Source organism: Antechinus flavipes, chromosome 2, assembly GCF_016432865.1.
Source record: "Antechinus flavipes isolate AdamAnt ecotype Samford, QLD, Australia chromosome 2, AdamAnt_v2, whole genome shotgun sequence".
Lineage (NCBI taxonomy): Eukaryota > Metazoa > Chordata > Mammalia > Dasyuromorphia > Dasyuridae > Antechinus > Antechinus flavipes.
This window is the reverse complement of record NC_067399.1, coordinates 327,065,883-327,093,453: the sequence shown is the minus strand read 5'-3', so window position 1 is coordinate 327,093,453 and position 27,571 is coordinate 327,065,883. Positions and strand designations below refer to the sequence as shown.

Here is a 27,571-nt window from a genome sequence, read left to right as displayed (position 1 = left end):
TCTAGTGATCTCCCTAATCTCAGTTGCACTTTGTCAGAATGAGGTAACTGGTAGTTAAGTGAAATACCCTAGATCAAAGGGGGATTAATCACCAACTGAATCCTTGCTGAATAAACCTGTCATTCAAGAAAATTATTTCCACTGAACTTAGCAGAGGATTGAAGGTATTTGCATAACAGGGACCACGTACTTCAGCCAGGTTAAAAGGTTCAGAATTCATCCCATGTTTAGCTTTTTGCCTCCTTTTCCTTTCAGCAACCCTGTACAATGGTTTCTAATCTGATAATACAGCTAACTATCTAAATGATGTCAGAACAGGAAAGTATTGCAAAGTTTGGATGAGGGATGGATCAATTTCACTTTCAGTAGTAACTGCTAAATCTGATTTGTTGGAATTTAAGATGTAATCCTTAAAAAAGTCCCTTAAACCTGAGGACTGTTTATTAACACCCCCTTTTTGACCTTTGTCTTAGAAACAACTGTTGTGTTCTGGCAGCCGTCCTTGCAGCTCTTCATAATCATTCTACTTATCTACCTTACCCCTAAAAGGTGAGGTTGTATGGATGTCTCTAAAGTGCTTTGAAGTCTTTAATTAAAAAAAAAAAATAGAAGTTATAAACTTTGCTTTGAAATTTTAATATTACTTGATAACATAAGAAACCACAACCATTATAAATGGGTTTGAAATTTTAAATCTATGTGGCATCTCTAAGAAGAGCTAGAAATAATTCTCGCAAGGCTCTTTAATAATGCTGTTTACAACAGGTGAAGAAGACATTTACATCAGATATTGAAAAACCAAAAGATACTTGAGTTGATACAATCATTAGCCCAAGGTTAAAGCATTAAAAAAAAATTTTTTTTTTTTTGAGATTATAAAGACAAGTTAAACTATCAGTGTCATAAGTATTTTTTTCTAACGGTCACTTTCTAAAAGTTTTATACCTTCCTTACCTGTTAGGTATCCTGAAAAAGCTAACTATATAGCAGACATCAAATTTCATAATCATATTTTGACACTTAAAGTAATTTTGTTACTTTTGCATCTAGACTGGGTCCAATATGATTCAGTCTTTCATTGAACTTGTATTCATTGGAAATCCAAAGCATCTTTCAAGTTTAAAAAAAATGCAGAGAATAGTTATCAAAGAAAATGAATAAAATCCATATTGAGATAATTTTTTAGAAAATGATTGAAGTTTTAACCCAAGAAAGGACTCTTAGAGCGTCTTATAGCTTAGAATAAGAACATGTCAATCACGATTAAGCTTCTAGAATCGGAATCCCTTTGAAATGCAGCTGTTTCTTCTTTAATTGTGGAAGGGACTCTAAAGAAAAGAAAGGTCCAGCCTTAAAGATGAGTAAGGAATACAAAATAGCTCAGGATTAGTTGTGGAGTTCAAAGGTCGCTAATTACACTAAGGAGTTCCCAGACACAGGGAAAACATTAAACAGGTTACCTACAAAATGGGAAATAGACTTTGTCTTCAGAAATTATCCTGAAGTGACAAGTTTCTAGACAAAATCAAACGTATCACAGTGAACTCAGCTGATCTCAATGGAATGAAAATAGGAACTGGTTTTAGTTCTGTAATGTTCTGAAAGATAATTGATGGTATCACATTTCCTTCCTCACATTATTTCACATTCTTTATATTTCCTTCAGGTCTCTAGAATTGGTTTCAAACCAAAAAAAACATGGTTTTTATTTAAAGTTTTCTAAAAAAGAGATTGATTGCATAAAAATTTCCTGCTAACCAATATGAATCTCATACTTAACTTGTAGTACTTTGCTAAACTAATACAAAATTAGGTAAAAACTATTGTCTTCCAGATAGTTTAATTTTTGATGTTGACACTCAGCTAATGGTACTTTGCAGATTATCTAAACAATGATATCCTCCTACAATATAAAAGAGTTCAAACTTATTGAATGGAAAATGTTGCTTTTTAATAATAAGATAGAATAAGTGACAATAATGAAGAAATGGTTATTTCATGTTCTAATGTTCCAGGCTACCCTTAAGCCATTGCTCTTGTTTGAAAGAGCTAGTAGATTTATGCAATATTTTTTTCTTATTAGAATTTTCAAAAACCAAAGTATCATAATATATTTGACATTAGTATTTACTTTCTAAAACAAAAATCATATTTTTGACATTTAAGTTTTGAAAAGACAAACATAAAAATACTTAAAATTAAGAGATTTCAACTAAAATCTTACTTAAATTAAGACATAAACATGTAAAAATACTTAAGATTTCAACTAGATTCTTACTTAAAGAAGCAAGAATGAATGGATTCTGAAAAAAAGACATGGAAATCAGAGAAAAAGAAATAAAAACAATATACTGTATGTAATTGAAATGTTAAAAAAATATTTTCTATACCACGTATGGTTTTAACTTTTTCATATGAATGCATTTATAACTGAATCCTTGAATGTAATTTAAAAAAAAAAAGAAAAGAAGAAAGACATACATTCAAATTTATCTTTTAAAAAATAAGACAAAAGCAGATTATCAAGCCCTTTTTAAAAGGTGGGCTTTTATTGCCCTTTAATATACTCAATGTCATTCTAAAGAAAAACTTCATCAGCAAAGATGGATGAGTACACTTAAAAAGTAGTCATAGAAAACAAAAACAAACATCTTTAATTGAATTATGCAGTTTCATATAAGTAGGAAAGTTTTGACATATCAACAATTTCACATTAAAACAATTCTGTCCTTTTATGACTACATTTCCAAGGGAGCCATTGTTCTTGATGTAGCTACTACTAATTTCAGCTAACATTTACTGAGAGGCTCATCCTGTGCAAAGTACTGTGCAAGGTACACAGTCTTTAAAAATCACTATTATAGCCTCTAAAGTTCAAATTCCTCATTTTACAAAGGAAAAAACTGAGGCCCAGAAAGCTTGCTTAAGTAGCAGTATTGGAATTTGTGCCCTGGTTTTCTGGCTTCAAATCTTAGGCTCTTTTCATTAAACCATATTCTTTTCCATTGTGGACTTTAGCTTGTGCAAGGAAAAAGGCAACAGAGTAGAAAATCAGCTTTTAAAATGTTTTCTTTTAAAACACTTAAGACTAAACACATTGCCATTTTAAAAAAGAAATCTATCCATGATTCATTTCCATTGAGGAGAAATGTACATATTAAAAAGTAAATGATAGTAATTTTATTTTAACTATGTTAATATCATTTAAATTTTCTTTTTAAATATCAGAAAGTTATAGAAATAATGATCTATATGCTACTGGTGCAGGGGCTTTGGAATTCCAGATGTAGTAATCAGATGAAATCAATTCCCGGCCTAAAAAGGAAACAAGAAACATGTTATACATTCTTTAATAGCACAAATTCTTTTATGAAGTTGACTGTGAAAATGATACCAATACCATTTGAAAATAATTTCAACAAAATTCATACATACATACATATATATATATCTTACTGATGTTATTTATCAATATGTTAATATGCCATCAACCATCATAATACTCTAGAAGTGGTAAAAATTTTAATATTCACTGATTAATCTGCTTATTTTTAGCTTATAAGGTATTATTCAAATATTCCTTACACTTGCTATGCCAAATCCTGCCATTTTCCTTAGCATGTATATTCTACTTCTAACCTCTCACCCTCATAGAAAAATCCTTACTTATACTTGTATCAGTTTTCATTTTTACTACTGCAACTTCATAATTAGTATCCCTTATTCTGAGCTTGATGCCTTCTCTTTCACTTAAAATATCCCAGCTAAAATAATCTTCTGATTACTTGTTACAAAGTTATTCTCACAGGAACTTTTGCTAGTCCCCTAAAAAAAATTAAATTTCATCCTTTCTACATTTGCAAAATTCAATTTTGCAACTTTTCTTAGGCAAGTATAATTAACATTTTTCTTCATTCCTTGTAACTAAAGAATACCATAGTAGTAGGATTACTGCTCGCCTAACTATATTGTAACTTTTAAATATTCTAATATGGTTATAGCCCATAATGGTCAAAGAATGAGTAATAATTGTTACTGTTATGGCAACTATTTAGAAACTAATTATGGAAGGAAACTGGTTTGTATATGATGGTCCTTTTTAAAAACTGGTTCCATTTACTTTAATATTATGACAGGGTTGTGCTAAATTGGTCACTTATTATCAAGACATATGTCTGAAAACTATTTTTCAATCTATTTTAATTATTTAAGTTAGTGAATACTTAAAATGTTTTAGACATGGAGTCAATTAGGCCCAATTCATCATCAAGTATTATACAATCTTTAATGCTGTTTGTCAACTACCACCAGTGCCTTCCAAAATAGTTTTCCTTAGTATCTATGACTTATCTCTAACAACAAAAAATTCAGCACACTTAGTGATCAACTTTCTCTGAAGCCAATCAAAAACCAATTATTTATTAAAGGTTTACTATATGTGCTGGCTCTACAAAGATTAAAGTTAAACAATTCACTTCATTTTGCTACATGCCTACTATATGCCAGGCACTGGGCATACAAAAAGAGTCAAAAAGCAGTCTCTGCCCTCAAGGAGCTTCCAATCTAATGGAGATGGCAAGATGTACATATATGAAATATGTACAAATGAATTAAAGATAACTTTGGAGAGGGAAGCATAAGCAGCACGGGGGATTAGGAAAGGCTTAGAGGTGGCACTTAAACTGTACCTTGAAGCAAATCAGAGATGTTAGAGATGGAAGTACATCTTTAAGAAAAGATGAATAATACAGAAAGAAAGCAAAACCAGCCAACTAAAAGAGACTGATTCACTTTTGTTCATGCAGTGCCCAATTTTCTGTTATCATCATTATACAGTTTTTTTTTTTTTGCAATTTTGTAATTCCTGATCCAAGAATCTTTTATACCTCTCAAGTTATGATTTTATTCCCTCTGTTTCTCCTTTTTCCTGTTACTTCAGGATTTCTATCTACCAATTTAAAAAAAAAAAATTAAAAAAAATTATTTTCTTTCAAGATGTATAAATTACATATATTTTAACTGAATTTCCAGTAACTATTTTATTCTATCATTTCAATATTTAACCTATATATCATTTAAAACTTGTTGTAAAGTTGTTTTGTGATTATAAAACATATATCTGCATTTAATATTTGCCAGCTATGTAGGTATTCAATAAATATTAATTAGCAAAAATATTTTCTTAAAGGCAAAAAACCATTTGTTATTAAAGTAGCAATTATTTGTAAACAAAAAAAAAATTCTGTTTACTATTTACTAAGAAGAAAAAAAATTTAATTTTTGACCCAGCTGAACCTATCATGGCTTTTTCCCTTTTACATATCCAGTTTCGGTGGGTTGCTTTGTAAACTTCAAGAAGGCAGAGATCATCAGAATGTGATGGGCTAGATAAGAACAGAAGTGTACTTGTAAGGTACTCCAAACTTATCTATATTTAATATACTGGGATCATACCACAACACGTGAAGTCTTATTCTACATTAAATTTTTGTTATACTTCCTTCAGTTCAGTTTAAAACTAGGGAACTTACATGTGGTGATTTTAGGTTTTCCTGATGCAAACACTTGAACTGAATGCTGATCTGCATAACACCCAGTGAGTGTGTAATCTGGAATCCTAAAATAAAGCTGGAGAAAACAAAAATCCAGGTCATTCGTTTAGAATATAATATCATATAGTTTCTTTGCTCACAACTACAGTGGGTTTACTTCATATGTTTCAAAACATAAAAATCAGAAACATGAAAACCAGGAAATAATGTAAATATTTTTGATTAGTGTAAGTAGGATAATATATATTTCTAATGATTCCTAAAGTGTAAGAAGTAGAAATGTATAGTTGAGAAAAGAAGTGGCTGGTCATGTAGTGAAAACAAAATACATAATTATATATATGTTTATTGTATGTATGTATAAAAATATAATTTTAAGTCTTTTACAAAAATTATCTCATTCGATCTTCACAACAATCTTGTGCTTTTATTATCCCTATTTTACACTTGAGAGAACTAAGAGACTGTTACTTATCTAGGGTCACACAGTTACAAAATGTCTGAGGTCATTTTTGAACACAGATCTTTCTAACTCCATGCCAGTAGTATATCCAAATTTCCACCAATTGCGTCTTAACAGACTATCATTTAGTACTAGACTCATATTCATAGCTTTATCAGTTAGTAAAGATTGATTAGACCTTTGCTTTTCAAAGGAACAGCTTTTGAAGATACAAGGTCACTTCAATGTCTTGATGGAATGTCAGCAAGCATTTATTAATCACTTAATAAATACTAGGCACTCTGCTGTGTGTACAAAGAAAGGCAAAGAGTTCCTAACCTCAAGGACCTTACAATGCAATGATAGAAAAAACATGTAAATATGTATGTGTGAGTGCACGTGTACACTTATGTGTCACATATAAGATATATACAAAATATGTCAAAGGAAGACAGATGAGAGGAAAGCAGATTTATTAAATGACTAAATTTTTTAATGATTTATCATTGCAAAAATTATCATTTATCATACTAAATTAAAGGGAGGACATCATGTAAAGCTATTTGCTGCCAAACTGCAAAAATGTCTTTTTATTGGTTTATTGTTGATGCTGTTCAGTTGTTTGGACTACTTTGCCATTTCCTTCTCCAGATCATTTTACAGATGAGAAAATGAGGCAAATAGAGTTAAGTTAGTTGTCCAAAGTTACATAGCTAATAAGTGTTCGAGGCCAGGTTTTCCTTACTTCAGGCCTAACACTCTATCTACTGTGCCACTTAGCTGCTTTTTATAGTTGGTAGGAATTATATTAATACATTTGGGAATGTTTGTCTCTAAATTTTGTATCTGAACTATGTTTGGTATCCCCCTAGGACAATTCCTCTAGTGGTTTCTAAGGTGTATAGAACTGTTTGCACCTAAACTGCACAGTTATCCTATTTTTTGTCTCCTTTTAGAATGAAAAATTCTTTTTTATATTGGATTGCTAGTATCTTATACCCCCCATCCATCTGTATAATCTCCATAGCTAATTGTGCTGCCTAAAAATCTCTTTGTTTTTAATTTTTTAGCTTTTTCTTTTATGCCTTACTTGTTCAGAAGAAAGGTTTTTTTAATGTAGTTTACTCATACAAATACATTCAATAACTTACTTTTACATAAGTTGTACCTCCAATGCAAATAGTGTCAACTGGTTGCTTTTGATGACCCATAGCATTGAAGTTTACTGTTCCAGAAAGACTAATTTCCAGTGATTTGGGGAATTTTTGCCCTGAAAATAGAAATATCGTTAACCAATCATTCCAAATTAACAGACACCTGTAATAGAAAAAAAGAGGGAAAAGAAACTCACCTATAATCCAGACTAATAGGCTTTTCTCTCGTAATACTTCTACCTGGCCAAAACTGGCCTTGTATTCCAAATGGGTGATTGGACCTCTGAAAAAAACAAATTTTAGCACCAGCCCTGAAGTCAGGAGGACCTGAGTTCAAATCTGGTCTCAGACAGTTGCTACTTCTTACTGTGTAACCCTGGGCAAGTCACTTCATCTCAATTTACCTCAGCAAAACAACAACAAAAAGACTCCACAAATTTTAAAAAAATATTCAAAATAAGCAAAAAAAAGAAATCCTAATACTTAATACAAGGACAACACAAACTCCTATTTCTAAATTGGCTTCTATTATAATCTGGTTTTTGAATTAGAGGCCCTCATTTTGAATTCTAGTTCACACATTACCTCTGTGACACTGGGAAGTTTATTTAATATTTGATTTCTTCATCTGTAAAATGATGGTGTCAGAGGAGATGACCATGATCTTATGGGTAGATATTTGAGTTCTAATGATGATTTCTAGACGGCTATATCATGTTTAGCTTGTTGAAATAACTAAAATATCCAAAATCTCCCAAATATTTCATACATTCTTTAATTTATTTTAAGAACAACTGGAAAACCAAATAAATGTATGCAGAAATGATCAGAAAAACACATATGGGAAATGAAAAAAACTATGATCTATTTAGTTAGGTCATTTTGAGAGGAACTATGTTTCAAAATAATGTAAAAATAGAAAATGGTAAGGAAGTAACCTTGAAACCTAATCAGCTTAATTCACCAGATGGTTAGTTGACAGCAAGGCTAGACATGTATATAAGGATATAGAGTAATTACTGGAGGAGAGAGCACTCTCTGGAAACAAGCGTCTGTTATGGCTTATATTTATTACTGGTTGGCACTCACTATTAGGAAAAATAGTAAAGCTAAAAAATGTGACTTTGTGCTGTTTTTCATTTTAATCAGTGACTTAGAAAAAATATACTTGTATTTCTATCAAATTTGAAGATCAAAACCGGTAGTGAGAGGTAATATAAAATCCAAAAGGACCTAAAGTTTAGAATAATGAACTGATTCTAATAAGATGACATTCAATAGAGATAAATATAAAGTCTTGCATTTTGAGTACAAAAGTTAAAACTGTACAAGTGTCAGATGTGTAAGACATGATTATAGAACAGTCGTTCTGAAAAAGATCTGAGTTGCTTAGTGGACTCAAGTTAATATAGTCAGTGTGAGACACACCTGTTAAAAAAGCTAATATTGCTGGCAGCATTAAGATGGGATGTGGGATATGGGAGTCCTACTGTACTCTGACCTTGTCAGATCTCAACTGCAGTATGGATTAATTTTGGGGAGCTACACTTTATAAGGGCATTGATAGACTGGAGAGCATCCAAAGGAAAGTAGTCAGGATGGCGAAAGGCCTTGAATCCATTACATTAAGGTATTAGGGATGTTTTACCAGAGGAAAAGACGACATGGCAGGATCTAACAGCTCTCTTCAAGGACTTTAAGGACTATCCTGTGAAGGAGGAATTTGACTTGTTCTTTTTGTCCCTAGAGGATAGAACTGGGAGCAGGGGTAGAGTTGCAAAAAGGAAAAACTTCCTATAAATTAGGTGTCTAACAGTGGGATGGGCAACTTGGATAAGTAATGGCGATAGTGGTGGGTTCCCCTTCTTTGGGGGTGTTCAGAGACTGAATAAATATTTGTTGAGTATATTATAGTAGGAACTACTTCTGGGTATGGTTTTATTTAGATAGTTTGCTAGGGTCACTTCCAACTGTCATAGTCTGTGATTTTATAATTACAGCTTAAGAACTAACATCATTAGATTAACTTGAAAATCCTTACTTGCCTAAACAAATATTCTTTAAAGACAATATTGCTAGGAGTCTACCTACCAAGACAAAGTCAGGAAGCATATGAACACAATTACAAAACATTTTTCACATAAATAAAGTTAGATCTAAACAAATGGAAAAATATCAAGTACTCATGGGTAGACTAAAATAATATAATAAAAATGACAATTCTATCTAAATTGGTCTATTTGTTCAGTGTCAAACTAATCAAAGTGCCAAGAAATTACTTTATAGAGTGAGGAAAAAATAATAACAAAACTCATCTGGAAGAACAAAAGGCCAAGAATTTCAAAGGAATTAATGGGGAAAAAAATATAAAGGAAAGTGGCCTACCTCTACCAGACCTAAGACTATTTTATAAATTGGTAATCATCAAAACCATTTGGTACTGGAAAAGAATTAGAGTAGTAGATCACTGGAATAGATTAGGTTCACAAGACATAATAGTCAATGACTATAGTAATCTAAGGTTTAATAAACCCAAAGACCCCCAGCTTCTGGGATAAGAATTCACGATTTGACAAACTTCTGCGAAAACTAGGAAAAAATATGGCAGAAACTAGGCCCTAACCAACATCTAACACCCTATACCAAACTAAGGTCAAAATTGGTTCAGGAGTTAGATGTAAAAGATGATACTATAATCAAATTAAGAGAACAAGCAATAGTTTATCTCTTAGATCTGTGGAGAAGGGAGGAATTTTATATCCAAAGAACTAGAGAATATTATAAAAGACAGAATGGAAAAATTTGATTACATTAAATTAAAAAGTTCTTATACAAACAAAATCAATGCAGCCAAGATTAGACAGGAAGCAGAAAGCTGGGAAAAAAATTTTATATCCAGTGTTTCTGATATAGGCCTCACTTCTAAAATATATAAAGAATTGACTCAATTCATAATACAAGTCATTCCCTAATTGATAAATGTTCACAAAGAATATAAATAGACAATTTTTATATGAAGAAATTAAAGCCATTTTTGGTCACATGAAAAAATGCCCTAAATCACTACTGATTAGAGAAAGGCAAAATAAGACTTTAAGGTACCACTTCACACCTCTCATATTGGCTAAGATGATAGGAAAGGGTAAAGATAAATGTTGGAGGGAATATGGGAAAACTGGAACACTAATACTTTGTTGGTGGAGTTGTGAACTGATCCAACCATTCTGAAGAGCAATTTGGAACTATGCCTAAAGGGCTATCAAACTGTGTATACATTTTGATCCAACAGTGTCTCTACTGGATTTGTATCCCAAAAAGATCACAAAAAAGGAGAAAGGACCCACATGTGCAAAAATGTATGTAGCAGCCCTTTTTATAGTGGCAGGAATTGGAAATTGAATGCCCATCAGCTGGGGAACAGCTGAATAAGTTAGGGCATATTAATGTAATGGAGTATTATTGCTCTATAAGTAATGATCAGCAGGATGATTTCAGAAAGCCTACAGAGGCTTATATGAACTGACGCTAAGTGAAATGAGTAGATCCAAAAGAACATTACACACAGCAACAAGATTATGTGATGATCAACTCTGATTGGACTTGGCTCTTTTCAACAATGAGGTGATTCAAGGCAATTCCAATAGATGTGATGGAAAAGCCATCTGCATCCAGAGAGAGAACTATTTTATTGTTTTTTTCTGTCATGCTTTTTTTTCCCTTTGATCTTATTTTTCTTGAGCAGCAAGATGAATATGGAAATATGTTTAAAAGAATTACACATGTTTAAACTATATTGAATTGCTTCTTGTCTAGAGGAGGAGAAGAAAAGGGAGAGAGAAAATTTGGAACACAAGGTTTTGCAAAGGTAAATGTTGAAAACATTTTTTATATATTTGGAAAAATGGTATGGTGCTAGATGATGAAAAACATCTTTTTCTTGGTGTTACTAAAAGAAATTAGCACAAGGAGGAGAGAATAATTATTTTTTAAAAAGAGAATATTGCAAAAATGGAGAAATCTTGTCACTAAACTAATATTACCTGTTATAAAAAGGTATATGAGCTTCACAGTACTCAAAATAATTTTTCACACTTTCGTGAAGTTTTAAATGGATGGTTATTTTTAATTGTGAATCTTCTTCCTTCAGTTGATAAAATCCCAAAATTGGTGGGACAGGAACCTAAGAATAAACATGTTAAAAATTAATAATTTTCACCGACTACATGTAAAATAGTCATTGATAAACCAACCCCTTAGTTACAGTATTGTTATATATACAATATATATTATAACTATATATAGTTACAGTTATGTTTATGGTTGTCCTTTGTTCTTAAAGAGAACCAAAATGACATCACTATATTGGAGTACAGCATGTCCAATCGTGGTTTATCAGATGAATATGAGGTAAAAACAAGTTCAACAAAAATAATTCATATGAACATTTGGAGGGGAGATGTCTCTAAATGTGCACATCTCATATTTCTTGAGTTACTGCAATTCTGCTTTGCTCATAAAGTATAACACCTTCTTTGATGGGAGAACGCCATGCTAGGCAGTCCTTTGTCAGCTTCTCCCACATCAAATAACTGATTCTCAAATCTTCAGAGAGATCCTGAGAGTGTTCTTGTAAGCACCTTCTTTGCATGAATTCTCTGTAAAACAGTCTTTTAGCAAAGATATATTTGGCATTTGAACAATATGGCCAGCCTATCAATTTCATTCTCTGCAGAAAAATTTGAATTCTTGGCAGATAGAAACTAGGTGTCCAGTATTTTATCTTGCCAGGTGATTTTTCAAAATCTTTCTAACAATTCAAATGAAAGTAATCCAATTTGTTGTCCAAGTGTCAAAGGCATACAACCATGAGGTCAGCAAAATAGCTCTGCTGATCTTCAGTATGGTGGGCAGTCTAATAACTCTTCTCTGCCATACTTTTCTTTGGAACCTCTTGAACAATGAGCTTGCTCTGGCAATGCAAGACTCAACCTTACCATCTATATGAACATCCCTGAAAAGCATACATCCAAGTATCTACAATACTCAAAATTTCTTTATTTGCTGAAACTGATGGTTCTGTATAAGGATAGTATGGTGCCGCATGGTGGAAAACATATTTTTCTTGGGAGTTGCTAGGCTAAATTAGCACAAAGAGGAGAGAATAAATCCAGCATCATCTCAGCTTCAGATGTTGGTTGCACTGAGTGCACAATCACCTGTGCACAAAATAGTATGTACCAATTCTTCTTCCACTTTAGTCTTGGCTGGAGGTTTTTTAAATTTAAATGATTTTATATCAGTATAATAGCTGTGTTCATTCTCGCTGAAGGAGTTGAATATAGCTATGATACTAATGAACTGGGTATTTACTCTGAGTTTTTTCATTAGATTTGTTTAAAAGTATCTTCTCCTATCCCCAGTACCTAGCACAGTATTTTATCCAGTATATTTGTTAATACACTTCTGGTGCCAAGATGGGAGGAGTGAGGAAGGAACCCTCTGAAGCTCTTCAAAATTCCCATCTAAACAACTAGAAAAACTGTCTTCGTTCTGTCCTTAGGGCTGGCCAACAGCAGTACCCTCTAGACCCAGCAGAGATCTTGCTTCCATAGCAACTAAACAGCAAGACCTCCCTTCTTCCCCTCCCCTGGCAAATCAGTAATAAAATTTCTCTCTAAGGTCCATGCACAAAGAGTCCCTGTTTCCATAGTAACCCAATAGCAGGGTCCCACCTCTGGGGGAGATTCTGAAAATCATCTGGTAAGATAAAATGTTGGACACCTAGTTTCTGTCTCCAATTGCCAAGAATTCAAATTTTTCCGCAGAGAATGAATGGGGGTAAACTCCATACCCAGGGGAAGCCAACAGGGAAACCCAACCTCAAACTGCTAAGCCCTGAAGCTTAAGTAAAAGCCAGCAGTAAGACCCAGAGTCCCAACACAAAAAATCTGGGACAGTGCAGCCCCAGAGGCCAACTCTCACATAAAAACACTAAGGCCAACAGACCTGGAGACTAGATCAGAAAGAGGAAACGTAAGAATAATTGGGCTACTTGAAAGCAATGATTAAAAAAAAATCTTGTTATAATAATGCAATAATTAACAAAAGAAAATTATCCTGAAGTTTCAGAACTAAAGGGGAAAGTACAAATAGAAAAAAATAAAAAATTCATGACCACCTGAAAAAGATTTCACAAGGAAAACTAATAGCAACATAATTGGCAAATTCCCAAAGCCTCAAATCAAGGAGAAAATTTTATAAGCAACAAGAACAAAACAATTCAATATGGTGTAGCTATAATTAGAATCACACAAGACCTAGTAGTAGCAATATTAAAAGACCACAAGTTTTTGAACACTACATATTTATTGAAGAAAAAAGCATTAGGGTTGTGGATAAAAATATATCCAGTAAAATTAATCATAATCTTTTAAAAAAAAGTTGCTAAAATCGGAACAGAAACGAGTGTCAATATAATGTAATTATTAAATAAAAAATTAAAAAAAAAAAAAAAAAGTTGCTAGACTTCCAGGATTTTCATTGCAAAAAAAAACCCTGAACTTAGTAGAAAATGTGATATATAAGATCCAAGAGAAGTATAAGTAAATATCAAAGACTAATTTCAAGAAATTCAATAAGGACAAATTGTGTATGTTTTCTATGATTATCATTAGTAATTGGATAGTTCAAAAGAAATAGCTGTGTATGATTCTAAAAAGTCGGAGCAATGTTCTAAATGATGCAATTCTAAAAAGCAAAATCATGTAGGAAAAGATAATTATATTATATAAATGAAGTACAAGAACAAGACTTAGCAAAGAAGAATTAGATGTGGGAGGAAGGCTAATAGTTCTGGAATCTTAATCCCACTGGGAAGAGGGAAAAATCCATATAGTTCTAGAAGGGCATAAAAGTATAAATTTGTAAAGAAATAAGAGGAGCAGGGAATAGGAATGGGGGATGCAGAAGGTATGTAGATGAATATAAAAGGATATGGTGTACAGATTAATAAGAATGGGATAAAGAAGGAGGGAAAAGGAGAGGAAGACAATAAGGGAAAGATTCTTTCGGGGGGGAGGCTGTAGGTTAAGTAATAGCAAGGCAAGGAAGGTAACAGGTAAAACAAAAGTAAGGGATAGGAAATAAGAGATATAAACATAATAATGATTAAGAGTAGAACTAATTAAGAAAAAAAATTAGGGCTAGTAATCATTGATCTCAGATAAAGTTAAAGCCAAAATGATTTAATCAAAAAAAGAAAAATAGGAAACTCATATGAGCCAGCCATATTAATCAATATTGTTTTAGACTATTTAATAAAACTAGATAGTACAAGGTTGGAATATTGCTGTGGTAAAGGAAATGATGTATTGGTGGATTTAGAAAAATAGGGAAAAGACCTGGATTTATGAAAAATTATGTTATGTACCTTCACAGGAATACAGGAGAAACAAGTATGGTATTGCATTACAAAGATGCATATAAAGATACGTGTGTGTGTGTGTGTGTGTGTGTGTGTGTGTGTGTGTGTGTATGTATGTATGTAATTATAGATACATATGTATATGTATGAATGTGTATATGTGTAAGTATATATAACCATATCCACACTTAATTGTAGCCTTCTTGGGGAAAGTAGATGGGAGGAAAGGGAAGGGGAAAAAAAAGAAAATCTACAAGGAAGCAAAGAAAAAGTGGATAGCTCTAAACATAAATTTAGAAAAGGACAAATAGTATGAAATTAGCTACATGTGAAACCTCAAGAGAAAAATGTAATTTGGTTTCTGATCTAAAAAGAATTCCTAGAAGAATTTAAAAAGGATTTTTGAAAGCAAATTAGTGAAGTAGAATAAAAACTGGGAAAAGGAAATGTATGTAATGCAAGAAAATTTTGAAAAAAGAGTCAATAGCTTAGGAAAGGATATACAAAGATATACCAAGGGGAAAAAAAACTCCTTAAAAAATTGAACTGACCAAATGGAAAAAGAAGTATAAAAGCTTAGTGAAAAGGTCATACATATTTAATTCCTTCAAAATTAAAATTGAATAAGTGGGGGCAGAGCCAAGATGGCAGAGTAAAGGCAGGGACTCATCTGAGCTCTCCTCTAAACCCCACCCAAAAACCTTTAAATAATTACTTTAAATAAATGCTAGAGTGGTAGAACTCACAAAGATGGAGCAAAACAATTTTCCAGCCCTATACAACATAGAAGATTGACAGGAAGGTTTGGGATACCAGGAGAAAGGAGGGCATGCAATCCAGTGCTGGCAGACCAGGCCCTAGTAAATCAAGGAGGAGGCCTCGGGGCAACTGAAGCAGTGGCAGTAAGGGTGATTTCCAGATCTCTGAGCCCACAGATGCCAAAGACAACTTAGAAAGTCAGTAGGAAAGGTCTGTTTCCCTGGAATGAGAGTGGAGCACAATCTAGGGCAAGCTGTGCCAGTGTAGCCTAGGGCCCCGCAAACCAGGAGTAAGCATTAGGAGTCAGTGAAACAGCAGAAATAGCAGCTGCTTTTGGAGCTCTCAGTTTCAGGCAAGGTCAAAAAAATTGTTCAGAGGAAGATTATAGGGGTCTCTTTGCTAGCTAAGGCAGAATTCTGTTGCTTTGCTCATAGTTGTATTGAGGGTGAAGTCCCAGAGTGAGGAGCACTAGCCCATACCAGAGTTTGCAGCTACAGAGGAGTGTGGACCCTCCTAATACTGAATCCTTTCATGTTCTACTGTGCGTATGATTTTTTTCCTTTTTCTGTTTTTTTTTTCCCCCCTCCTATTTTGTATTGAAGTCTTAAATAAATATTTTAAAAAAGAAAACAGATCCAGGACAGATAATTTAAAAATCAATGGACTACTTGACAATAAATTTGACAATATAAATTAAGTAGATGAATATCTACAAAAATATAAATTACCCAAATTAATAGAAGAAATAAAATACTTAAATAACTCAACCTTAGAAAAAGAAATTGAACAAGTCATCAATGAACTTCCTAAGGAAAAATCTCCTGAATCAGATGAGATTCACAAGTGAATTCTACCAAACATTTAAAGAACAATTAATCCCCAAACTATATAAACTATTTGGAAAAATAGGCAAAGAAGGGATCCTACCAAATTCCTTTTAGGATACAAATATGGTGTTGATGCTCAAAAGAAGAGTCAAATGAGAAATAAAATTATAGGCCAATTTTCCTAATAAATACCAAGATAACAATTTTAAATTAAATAGTAGCAAAAAGATTACAGCAATGTATCAAAAGAATCAGGTAGAATTTATACCAGAAATGCAAGACTGGTTCACTATTAGGAAAACTATCAGTAAAATATAATTGACCACATCAATATGATTTATCTCAAGAGACAGGAAAAACTTTGACAAAATACTGCACCCATTCCTATTAAAAACACTAGGGAGCATAGGAATAAATGAAGCTTATTTTAAAATGACAAGTATTATTTACCTAAAACTACTAGCAAGTATTACCTAAAACTACTAGCAAGTATTATCTGTAATGATTAGCTAGAAACGTTCCCAATTCAATCGGGGGGAAGCAAGGATGACCATTATCACCTCTATTATGTTACACTGTACTAGTTATAGCAATTGTTAGCTATAGTAATAAAAGACAAAAAAATTTTTTTAATTATTATAAGCAGCGAGGAAACAAAATGATCACTCTCTAGATGATATATTACATTTGAAAATCAACTAAAAAACATACTTAAATTTTTAACTATGTTAGCAAAGTTGCAGGAAAAAAAATAAACCCAAATATCAGCATTTTTTTATATTACCAACAAAGGTCTATAGCAAGAGATAGAGAAATTCCATTTAAAATAAATGAAGACAATATAAAATATTTGGGAGTCTACCTTCCAAGACAAACTCAGGAACTATATGAACACAATTATAACATACTTTTAACACAAAGTCAGATCTAAAATAATTGGAAAAATATGAATTGTTCATGGGTAGGCTGAATCAATATAATAACAAAGAGAATTCAATCGAAATTAATCTATTTATTCAGTAATAACTATCAAAAAAAAGACAAAATGCATCTTGAAGATGCAATATCAAAAATATTCTTGGCTCAAGGGAATTCATGGCAAAAAAAAAATATGAAAGAAAGTAGTCTAGCCATACTAGATCTCAAATTGTATTATAAAGCGGTAATTATCGTTTTGATAATTAGCTACATGTGAAACCTCAAGAGAAAAATATAATTTGGTTTCTGATCTAAAAAGAATTCCTAGTGGTGGATAAGTGTAATGATTAGATACAAATTATGTTATAGCAATTGACCATAATAATTTAGCATTTGATAAACCTATGTTCCAAGCTTTTGGAACTAAAACTCATTATTTGACAAAAACTTGCTGGAAAAACTGGAAAACAAAACAACAGAAAATAGCTATAGACTAACATCTCACACCATATACCAAGATGAACTCAAAACATGTAGATGTTATATACATAAAAAGTGGTATCATAAGAAAATTAAGAGAGCATGGAATAGTTTACCTGTCAGATTTACAGTTAAGGAAAGAAGTCACGACCAAAGAAGATATAGAGGGCATTACAAAATATAAAATAAATAATTTTGATTTTATAAATTAAAAATGTTTTGCACAAAAAAAAAAAAACCCAATGGGGGAAAATAACTATAAAGAAAGCATAAATTGGGGGAAAAAAGTTTTTACAATAAGTATCTCTGATAAAAGCTTCATTTCCCAAATACATAGAAAACTGAGTCAAATTTATAAAAAAACAAGTCATTCCCAAATGATAATATGTGAAATGATATGAACAGACAGTTTTCAGGTGAAGAAATCAAAACTATCTTTACTCATTAAAAAATGCACTAAATCACTATTGATCAGAAAAATGCAGAGTAAATGCAGAGTAAAGTAACTCTAAGGTACCAATACATACTTATAAGTGTGACTAACATGACAAAAGAAAAATGTTAGAGGAGATATGGGAAAACTGGGATGCTAAGCATTATTGGTGGAGTTATTAACTGATCCAATCATTCTAAAGAACAATTTGGAACTATGCCCAAAGGGCTATAAAAGTCTACATGCCCTTTGATATAGCAACATCACTGAATCTGTATCCCAAAGACATCCCCAGAAAAGGAAAAGGACCTATCTGAACAAAAATATTTATAGCAGCTCTTTTTGTGGTAGTTAAAAATTGGAAATTAAATGGATGCCCATCAATTAGGGAATAGCTAAACAAGTTGTGGCATATGAATTTAATGGAATGTTGTTGTGCTATAAATAATGACATACAGTACTGTGAAAAAACAATAAACATTTATGTTCCCATAGTGCAGGAAAACTGTAACAGGGAAACTTCTGAAACCAGTGGACACTAGTTAAAAATGGACAGAATTAGTTGTGTAGTTAAAAAAAAAAAAAAAAGCTGAAGACAGGGCAAAGATCACAGCTTAGCCAGAATATGCATGCTTAACTGTTTCATAAATATTAACTTTTCCTCAGGAGGAGCTAAGGTTCATTCTAATAGTCATATAATGTAGCAGGAAGGGGGACATATTAAGGAATGTATGTTGTACAAGTATCAAGAAAATAGGTTATCTTCATCATCCAAAGACACAGGGGAGATGAGGGAAGGACTTTGTGGCCAGGATAAGGGATAAAAGGCTGCACTCTGACTTCTGTAAGATATGTGTGAGCTTATTTTAAGTTCCACAATCACTGCCCACAAGAACATATTAAAAGTTTAAACTGCTTCACACATCCTGAGTTTGTTCATTTACTGCACCCTTATGTGGGGTTCAGAATTTTGTTTCCAATAGGATAATTTCAGAAAACCCTGAAAAGACTTACATAAACTGATACATAGGGAAGTGAGGAAAACATTATACTTAGCAACAGCAATATTCTCTCTCGGGCATACAATAATCTAAGACAATCCCAACGGACTAAGGAGAAACATACCATCTGCCTCCTGAAAAAGAACTGACATTGATTGAATATAGATAGAAGCAAGCTGTTTTTCACTTTCTTTCATTTTGTTTTCTTTTATTCTAGTCTTCTAGTACCAAATGATTAACATGGAAATGCTTTTACATAATTGCATATATATAATCTATATCTGATTATTTACCATGTCAGGGAGAAGGGAGAGTGGGGAAGAATAGAATTTGGAACTCAAAACTTTAAATTGGAAAAAAATAAAATATATTAAGAAAAAATGACAAAAAGAATATTTTAAAAATGTATTTCTACTAATCTTTCCTGAAAAATCTCTCATCTGTTATGACCATAAGATGATACTGCTTAGGGACAGCAAGATAATATAGGAGCAGGAATCAAGCAAAGCAGCTCACATAGTCTCCAAAAAGAGGATCATGAAGAAAATAATATAACTTTTATAATGTATATGTATATATTTGCATACTTTTTAATCTGGGGGCATATTTTACAACAGAGATATCAAACTCTGCCAAACTCCTGTGACTTGAACTAAAGTACAATGTAATTCATAAATGTTTAACTAAATAAGAATACAATAAAACATAGAAACAGTTACTGTTTATCTGACATTTTAAGTCAACATACATCCCAAATAAATCTATTTAATAATATAGTAGAACATATTTAATATATTGTATAGTTAATTATTATATTAACGTTATGCAATATAGTACAACACATTTAACATGTAAGTATAGTAATACATCCATGTTATTTAAAAATAAATATAAAAATATATTGGAGGCCTATATTCAAAATTTTCTTTATTGATAAGGTTGAGTAAGAGGCCATTGTTCTAAACAATGTAAAAAAGATAAGTGAGGTGATCTTAAGCTAGAGAATTTAATGTTGTGAAAATTTACTGAAATCAGAAGAACTCGCAATGAAATTTTAAATCTTCACTTTGACTCATAGATCCTATGAAATCTTATGAAAATTCTGCTCTGAAACAAGTATGCATTGTTTACTTATTTACAATAACTATAAATTATACAGATTAGTTATTTTAAAAAATCAGGCCTTTGATTCTACCCGTGTAGATAACTCCCTTTATCTAGGTAGATTGCCACAGCTCTTCAAGAATTTCCTGGAGCACTGAGAAATTAAATAATTGGTCCAGGGTTATGTAAACTGTATCACAGGCAGGACTTAACCCTGGGCCTTCCTGGCTCTGAGACCAATTCTCTTACCACTAAGCCATATTTTATACACAAACATGCAAAGGTAGACACATACATATTTTACCTGAGATGTATAGTAGCATAAGTGGAATGACTCTAAAGGAGGAGTGAATGGAAATTTGTAAGGCCCACTAAATGCAGAATCATCCATTATATCAACGCTGCTGGAAGTAAGAACAGCAGAATCAAGGGAAGTCACACAAGGATGTACCAGAATATCTTGAAGTGGAGATCCATTGGTGGGGAGATTCAAACTGACCGTAACATTTGGCATGACTCCTTCCAAATCACACTTAAAAACAAACAAACAAGATTATTAAAAACAAGATCCTAAGATGATAATAACAATAATAACAGACACTTAAATAACATTTTAGTATTTGCAATGTACTTTAATGCTTTATATATATTTTACATACTATCTCATTTGAGCCTCACAATAGCTCTCTTACGTAGATTTTACGGGCACTATCCCCACTGCACACATGAGAAAACAAAGGTTCAAGTGTCAAGAGTAGAACTCAAATCCAGGTCTCCTGATCTCCCAATTCTAGTAATTTAGACTTTTATATGAAATCTTTCCAGATGGACTGGAGTAGAGTTATTTGCTTTTCTTTGCTTTATTGAGTATAAGCATGGAACTTCAATGACTACTTTATCTGATATCAATTCATATTATATCACACTGCTTTTGCCCCTAAGACGTATTTATCCTTAACATATAAATATTTAAAAATTTTAATCTACTATCTAAATACCCTGAATAATGAATGGGTGTTCACATCAATGTGTTTATTTTAGGGCATAAATACTTAGCAGGCAGAAAACAGTTCTATGAACAATTTTCTCTGCATCAAGCATAAAAAGGTCCTTCATAAGTGCATTCTAATAATTATAATGTATTTATAAATGAATGTAAATTTGAGGTGGGCTTGTATAAAAGAATGAAAATGTGTTTCTTCCCCTGAGGAAAGAGCTACAACTTTACTGGTTTAGGAAACTCCAAAATAAGTAGGCACCTTCTTAGAATTTTAATGTCCTAGAAAATTGCAGAGGGAGGGCATCACAGGTTGGGGGGCTTGGTCAAATTCACATTTTTAATTATGTTAGAAGTAGAACTGGGTTCCAGTTTTTCCTGGCACTGAAACTGGCTATTATATATCACTGCTTCCTTTTCTCTTCCTTAATATATCCTAATTTCTTAGCAACCAAGTGCCAGTAATTTGCTACACTTAAAAAAAAAGAAAGAGGGGAACATTAAGTCCATATGCATATAATTCAATTCATGTTCTTAGTAATGGAAAAAAAAATAGCAATATTGTTTCCTGGTATAACTCATTGTTATTATCTTAGCTGCTATGTTCACTTTGATGACTAAATCATTAGTAACTTAAAACAAAGCAATACATTTCAGAAAAATAGTATAGCATAATTGACAAAAGGGTCAATCTTGGAGTTTGTTAGAATTCAGATCTGATCCCAACACATACTAGATGTCCAAACACAGGCTTCACCTCTCATGTTCCAAACAATCTTTTAAAACTATACAATGCAAAAGATTTGCCAATCTTCATAGGTAGAGGAAACTTCTGTCCTCTGCACATATTCCTTCTATGCCAAAAAAGAAGCAGCTAAGAGGGAATTACACTTTGTAAGATATAAGTCTATCTTATTAAAAAAACTCTCTCCCTCTTCCTCTTCTCCCCTATCTCCACCCCTTCCTCCACACACACACAATACAAAGTCATCAGTATTTAGAATTAAGGAAAGGACCTCTAACTCTCTAACTATGATAGGACTAAATCTTTGCTTCCAAATCTTGTGGTATTTTAACCAGTACTCTATCACAGTCAAAATATAAATTATATGAGAACAAAACATTTGCTTTACACAAAATTTCAAAATAAGATTCCTTTAAATAGCAAAGTCTTTTATATCAGGACTTCTTAAACTTTTTCCACTTGTGCCCCTTTTTGCCTGAACATTTTTTACCTGACTTCTATGGGTAGATAAAATAATTTTACAAATCAAATATCTATTACAAATATTAAATCATAATTTAGTGACCTCCACATTCAGTTATGAGTCCCCATATGGGGCTGGCTGCATGCCACAGTTTAAGAAGCTGGACTTTAGTGACTCAGAAATGTCTAAAGACCATAGCATTACATCTTATATTAATATGCTGTCAACATATTTAGTTAACTATATATTATCAAAATATGTTAAATATCAATGCCTAGGTTTAAAGCATAAAGACTGAGATGAGAATGAAACAATCTAAAAAAAAGATCATCATTGTCTTTTCATAATTTTTAACTTTAAATTGGACTCCAGGATTACTTAAAAACAAGAAAAAATAGGAAAAAAAAGGCTTTTTAATGATTTTAGCTACCAATTTGGAGACTATTTGGTTTTACCTTCTAGAAAATCTATTGGCAAATTGGTGGGACATGTAACAGACTCACTAAGGTTAAAGATGGATTTTAAATAGGATTTTAGAGAACACTTAATCCAAAGCCCTTATTTTTATAGGAGAAACTCAGGAAGAAATCAAATCATCCTTCATTAATAATAACATTAATAGTTCACACCACTTGGACATTTTTGGGCTATCCCAAAGATAAAATTTAAGTTGCAGTACCAAAAAAAAAAAAACTTTCATTTTTCTCAATATATGTAAAATAGATCCATTGAACATGCACTAGAGTCTCACCTTACAGGTTATAGTTCCATAGACTTGCCACATGTCTGCTACATCCCGCTTATCATATTGCATGGATTTAACTTTTTCAGTGACAGAAACAGTAACTTGTGGCTTTCCTTTGTAACTACCAGCTTTCCATGCTGGTTGTTTGGGGATTTGATTTACTGAAAGATTACTAAAATTATCTAATAAAAAGTTGGCATCCAACAAAGTGCCAAATGGACAAATATGTAAGAGCAGATCAGGTAGTTGGCTCACTTTGGTACTCAGATCAGCTTCAGTCTTGGGCCCAGAGTCAAAAAAATCAATCATCCCAAAAAGTAGATCAAAGGCTTGTGAGATTCCACTAATGCTAATGAGTGGTGGATGAGTAGACAAAGCTTGCTCAACTAGTGGAATACTAACATAAATCAAGCCATTTTTTTGAAGGGCAAGAACAGGCCACAGTTCTCTTCCTCCTACGGGAAGTCCATAGACTGAAGCTTTGCTGATTCGTGAACAGCTATCACGGCTCTCCACAAAGTCCTTATCATCGTCCAATAACCTGAGTTCAAAAAGCAGAGCTTTACAGAAGGGCTCATCTTCTGGTACAGGCACATAACTTGATCCATTGAATGTTTTAGCTCGTTTTTCAACAGTGGGATACCTTCTGCATCAAGGAGAGAAAAGCTTGTGTTATTCCTGATTCACAGTCAAAATAGAAGTAACAGAAAAAAATATTGTTAACTTCATAATACGTTCTTTATCACTCCTTTATGTTTTATTTATCCTTTCATAAGATGTCATTTTATACTGAAAAGTTGAACAAGTATGTTTTCATTATGATAGTTTTATTGTTGTAGAAATGGAAGAGATGTGACCCAATTCTACATTGGAAGCTCAAACTTTTTAATCCAATGGGTAGATTTAAAGTTGAAGATTCAGCATATTACTGTTACTTACAAAGCTAACAAGCTCACATTTTTCCTGTCTCTGTCTCTCTGATTCTCTAGTCCAAAAGAACATAGCTTAGCAGTAAAAAGATAAAATTTAAAAAATTCTTTATGACTTATATACCTTATATGTAATATCAGACATATCAGTAATATATTCTTTTGGGAGTATATAAGACACTTTTACTTGACTTTTACATATCCTAAAATATTGTATATTCTTAGTTTTAGAAGTTCTCTGCTACTATCTATGGGAGTATAGACCAATCCCAAATACTGTAATCATTAACTAGCTGAAAGTCTTTAGGTAAGAGTTTTAATTTCTACTAGCCTCAGTTTCTTTACCTAGAAAATAAATAGGTTGAATTAGGAGTTCTCAAATATCCTTTTTCAGTTCTAAAATTCTATGACAATATGGGGTAAATCAGACTCCTTGAGGGCAGGGGCTGTTACCACTCTTTTTATTCCCAGGACTTAGCAGAGTGCTTAGCATATAGCATTTAATAATGCTGAGTGACAAATCAAATCACTTCTAGGTCCAATTTAGCCATTTGGGGTAGATTCTAGGATATAGATTGGAATAGGATGCAAAGAAACCTTTAAGATAACTTTTCCAACATCTTCAGAATAAGCTCAGAACAAAATGGAGTTATAATCAAAAACACAGAATTTGAAACTCATCTTTTGATTTTAAAAACAAGTTGTTTTCATTCTACAAGATTTAAATAGATTCAAGGAGAATGGGGCTCCTATGGGACAGATATGACCCAGGACAAATTGTGATTTCTTGTTGTTCAGTAAAGTCCAACTGTTTATGACTCTCTTTGGGATTTTCTTGGCAAAGATACTGGAGTGATTTGCCATTTCCTTTTTCGGCTAATTTTACGGATGTAGCAACTCAAGTAAATAGGACTAAGTATCATGTCAAGAATCACAAAACTGTTAATTATCAGAGGTCAAAGTTGACATCAGAAAAATGAGTTTCTCTGACTCTAGATCTGGTACTCTATAAGTGGCATAGTCGCCACTTAGCTTCCCCAACCTTGACTTATATACATCTAAGGCTTTAAAAGGCACTAAATCAGCTTTTTGCTATATGAAAGGTAGTTTGCTAGATTAAGAATCATGTCTCATATATTTTAACATGTTTAACATATATATTAGATTACTTACCATCTACGAGAGGGAGTGGGGAGAAGGAGGAGAAAATTTGGAACCCAAGATTTTATAAGGGTCAATGCTAAAAAATTATCCATGCATATGTTTTGAAAATAAAAACCTTTAAAAAAAGAAAGAAAGAAAGAATCCTGTTTCGTTAAATTCTACCAGTCACTGGTTAACGTTCAATATAAATTTGATAAGAAGAACTCATCCAATGACATGGATTTCTTTTTTGAATTACTACAGTAAAAACAATAAAGACTTTTTAAAAATCCTATTTACTAAAATGAATTATGTAAATTTCTCCTTTTCATAATACCACAGACTTTGAACTAGAAGAAAACTTAGTGATCAAAGTTTGACTCTCTTTTACGGATGAGGAAATGAGGAATATAAAGTATAAATAACTAGTCTAAAATCACAGAAGTAGTAAATGGCAGAACTGGAATTTGAATTCAGGTCCTGATTCTAAATTACCTTATTAAACAACTTTATTAAAAACCTAAAAACTAAACCTGTCTAGAGTGTAAAATTAATAAAGAAAAAAATAACTTAAGGAACTTTAAAAAAAAGTTTTTTATTTTTAAAATATATGCAAAGATAGTTTTCAAAATTCACCCTTGCAAAACCTTGTGTTCCAAATTTTTTTCCCCTCCCTTCCCCCATTCTCTCCCCTAGACTGCAAATAATTCAATATATGCAATTTTTCTTATGCATATTTTCACATTTATCATCCTGGACAAGAAAAATCAGATTAAAAAAGAAAAAAAAAAGAAAGAAAACAAAAAGCAAGCAAACAGCAAAAAAGGTGAAAATACTATGTTGTAATCCACATTCAGTCTCCATTCCTCTTTCTGGATGAAGAGGCTCTTTCCATTACAAGTCTGTTAGAATTGGCCTAAATCACCTCATTGTTGAAAAGAGCCATATTAAGAGAATTTTTTTTTTTTATATCAAATATCAGGCACTTTCCTTTCTGCATTGCCAATCTGTTTTATTTCACAATCTCCTCTTAGAATCCTTTTCTTAAGACACAGCTCAAGTGGAATCTTCCTTAAAATTTTTTCGGTTGTTCTCCCCAACTACTATTGCTCTCCTTAAGCCTATCTGTATTTATTTTATATTTACTTATAAATGTATTTCATTGTTAAGACTATAAACGCTTTTGATTGGTTATTTTAATACTTTGTTATAAATATAGTTCCAGTGCCTAGCACAGGGTTTGACTAATTAAAGGTCCTTAACAAATGCTTGGTGATTCTTGATCAACCTTCAATTTCTTCTTCAGGATTGCTAGTTTGTCATGGTTTGCTCTTAAATAACTAAGGACAAAATTAATTAGTTTTTCACTGAGGAAAAAATAGAAATATTCATCATACCAAATATTCATTTCATTATCTTGAATTTCCCAGCTATTTCCATTTTTTCACATGCCTAATTCCAAAAGTACAATATTTCAATTTCCATCTCTTAATAGCATATGCCACAGGCACAGATAAGACCGATCACCTAAGCAGTTGGTACTCCTACTGGAGAAATGAATTGATTTGTTCAAGGTCTTACAAGGTTGGTGGTAAATCAGCAAAACTGACATCTGAACGCAGGGCACGATCCTCGTTTCATTATTTTCTCTACTCAATCGTCAAAACATAAACCAAACATCTAATTATCCAGTCAAGCAAAAATATTTGCAATGTGCGAGCTAAGTGCGCAAACAACCCTTTCTGAAGGTTACAAGGAAGAGAGCAGCTGATTCTCACCTGCTCAAGAACAAAACGAGTATTAATCAGCATTTTCTTAAGCAATCACGATCCCGCGGGTGTGCACTCATATTTACCTGGAGAATCTCACGGTCCCACTATGCGGGGTTCCTGGTTCGTGGCTCACCAGCCAAATCGCCCGCTGGGCCATGATTGGGCACTAACAGACCAAGTCATAGCCAGTCTCGATTACTGCCAAAAGAAAACACGAGTGCAGGCTACCCAAAATTGGGGTTGGGGGGATCCCCACTGAGGCCCTGAAGGGTCTCTTCAGGAGTTGCGGGTGGCCCCTTGCCACCTATGGCTCTGGCTCATGGAAGAAGTAGAATTCCTCTACTTTACTGTTGCTCAAGCTGGTACGACCGCATCGGTCAATACATGTCACATCCGCAGAGAAGAAGGAATGACAGGCCCCAAAGAAAGCTCCCAGCAAAAAGCAATCAGCCGGGATCCCCGGTGAGAATTCTAGCTACCGACCTCTCTCCTTCTTCCTCCCCGCTCCACTTCCGGGATGGTGGCCCAGAAGGCTCACAACTAACCAGTTTCAAACACGCCGCTAGATGATCTCTTCTAGTTTTCACTTCGCCTTCCGCCCCTTCCCACCTCCCGCCCCAGAAGAGCCCTGCCTGGGCCCTGTCGGGCGCAGCTCCATTTCCGGCGTGCGGAGGCGGTGACAGG

At 32.9% G+C, this 27,571-nt stretch overlaps 1 protein-coding gene across 5 annotated transcripts; it reads right to left on the bottom strand.

Annotated features, from left to right (window-relative positions):
* Positions 1 to 1,926: 1,926 nt before the first annotated feature.
* AP5M1 (adaptor related protein complex 5 subunit mu 1) lies at positions 1,927 to 27,470 on the bottom strand. Of its 5 annotated transcripts, XM_051977727.1 has the most exons (8): positions 26,971 to 27,402; positions 23,050 to 23,689; positions 20,398 to 20,625; positions 11,189 to 11,328; positions 7,346 to 7,431; positions 7,146 to 7,264; positions 5,532 to 5,628; positions 1,927 to 3,315 (listed from the first exon to the last, which is right to left on the bottom strand). In XM_051977727.1, exons 1-8 carry the CDS (start codon positions 27,042 to 27,044, stop codon positions 3,233 to 3,235), a joined length of 1,467 nt encoding a protein of 488 aa, XP_051833687.1. In that variant the 5' UTR covers positions 27,045 to 27,402; the 3' UTR covers positions 1,927 to 3,232. The 5 variants fall into 5 exon arrangements, with proteins under 5 accessions (XP_051833687.1, XP_051833685.1, XP_051833689.1 ...); XM_051977725.1 differs by having other exon boundaries at positions 7,146 to 7,431; positions 26,971 to 27,403; XM_051977726.1 differs by lacking the exon at positions 1,927 to 3,315 and adding an exon at positions 3,322 to 4,948 and having other exon boundaries at positions 7,146 to 7,431; positions 26,971 to 27,433.
* Positions 27,471 to 27,571: the final 101 nt, after the last annotated feature.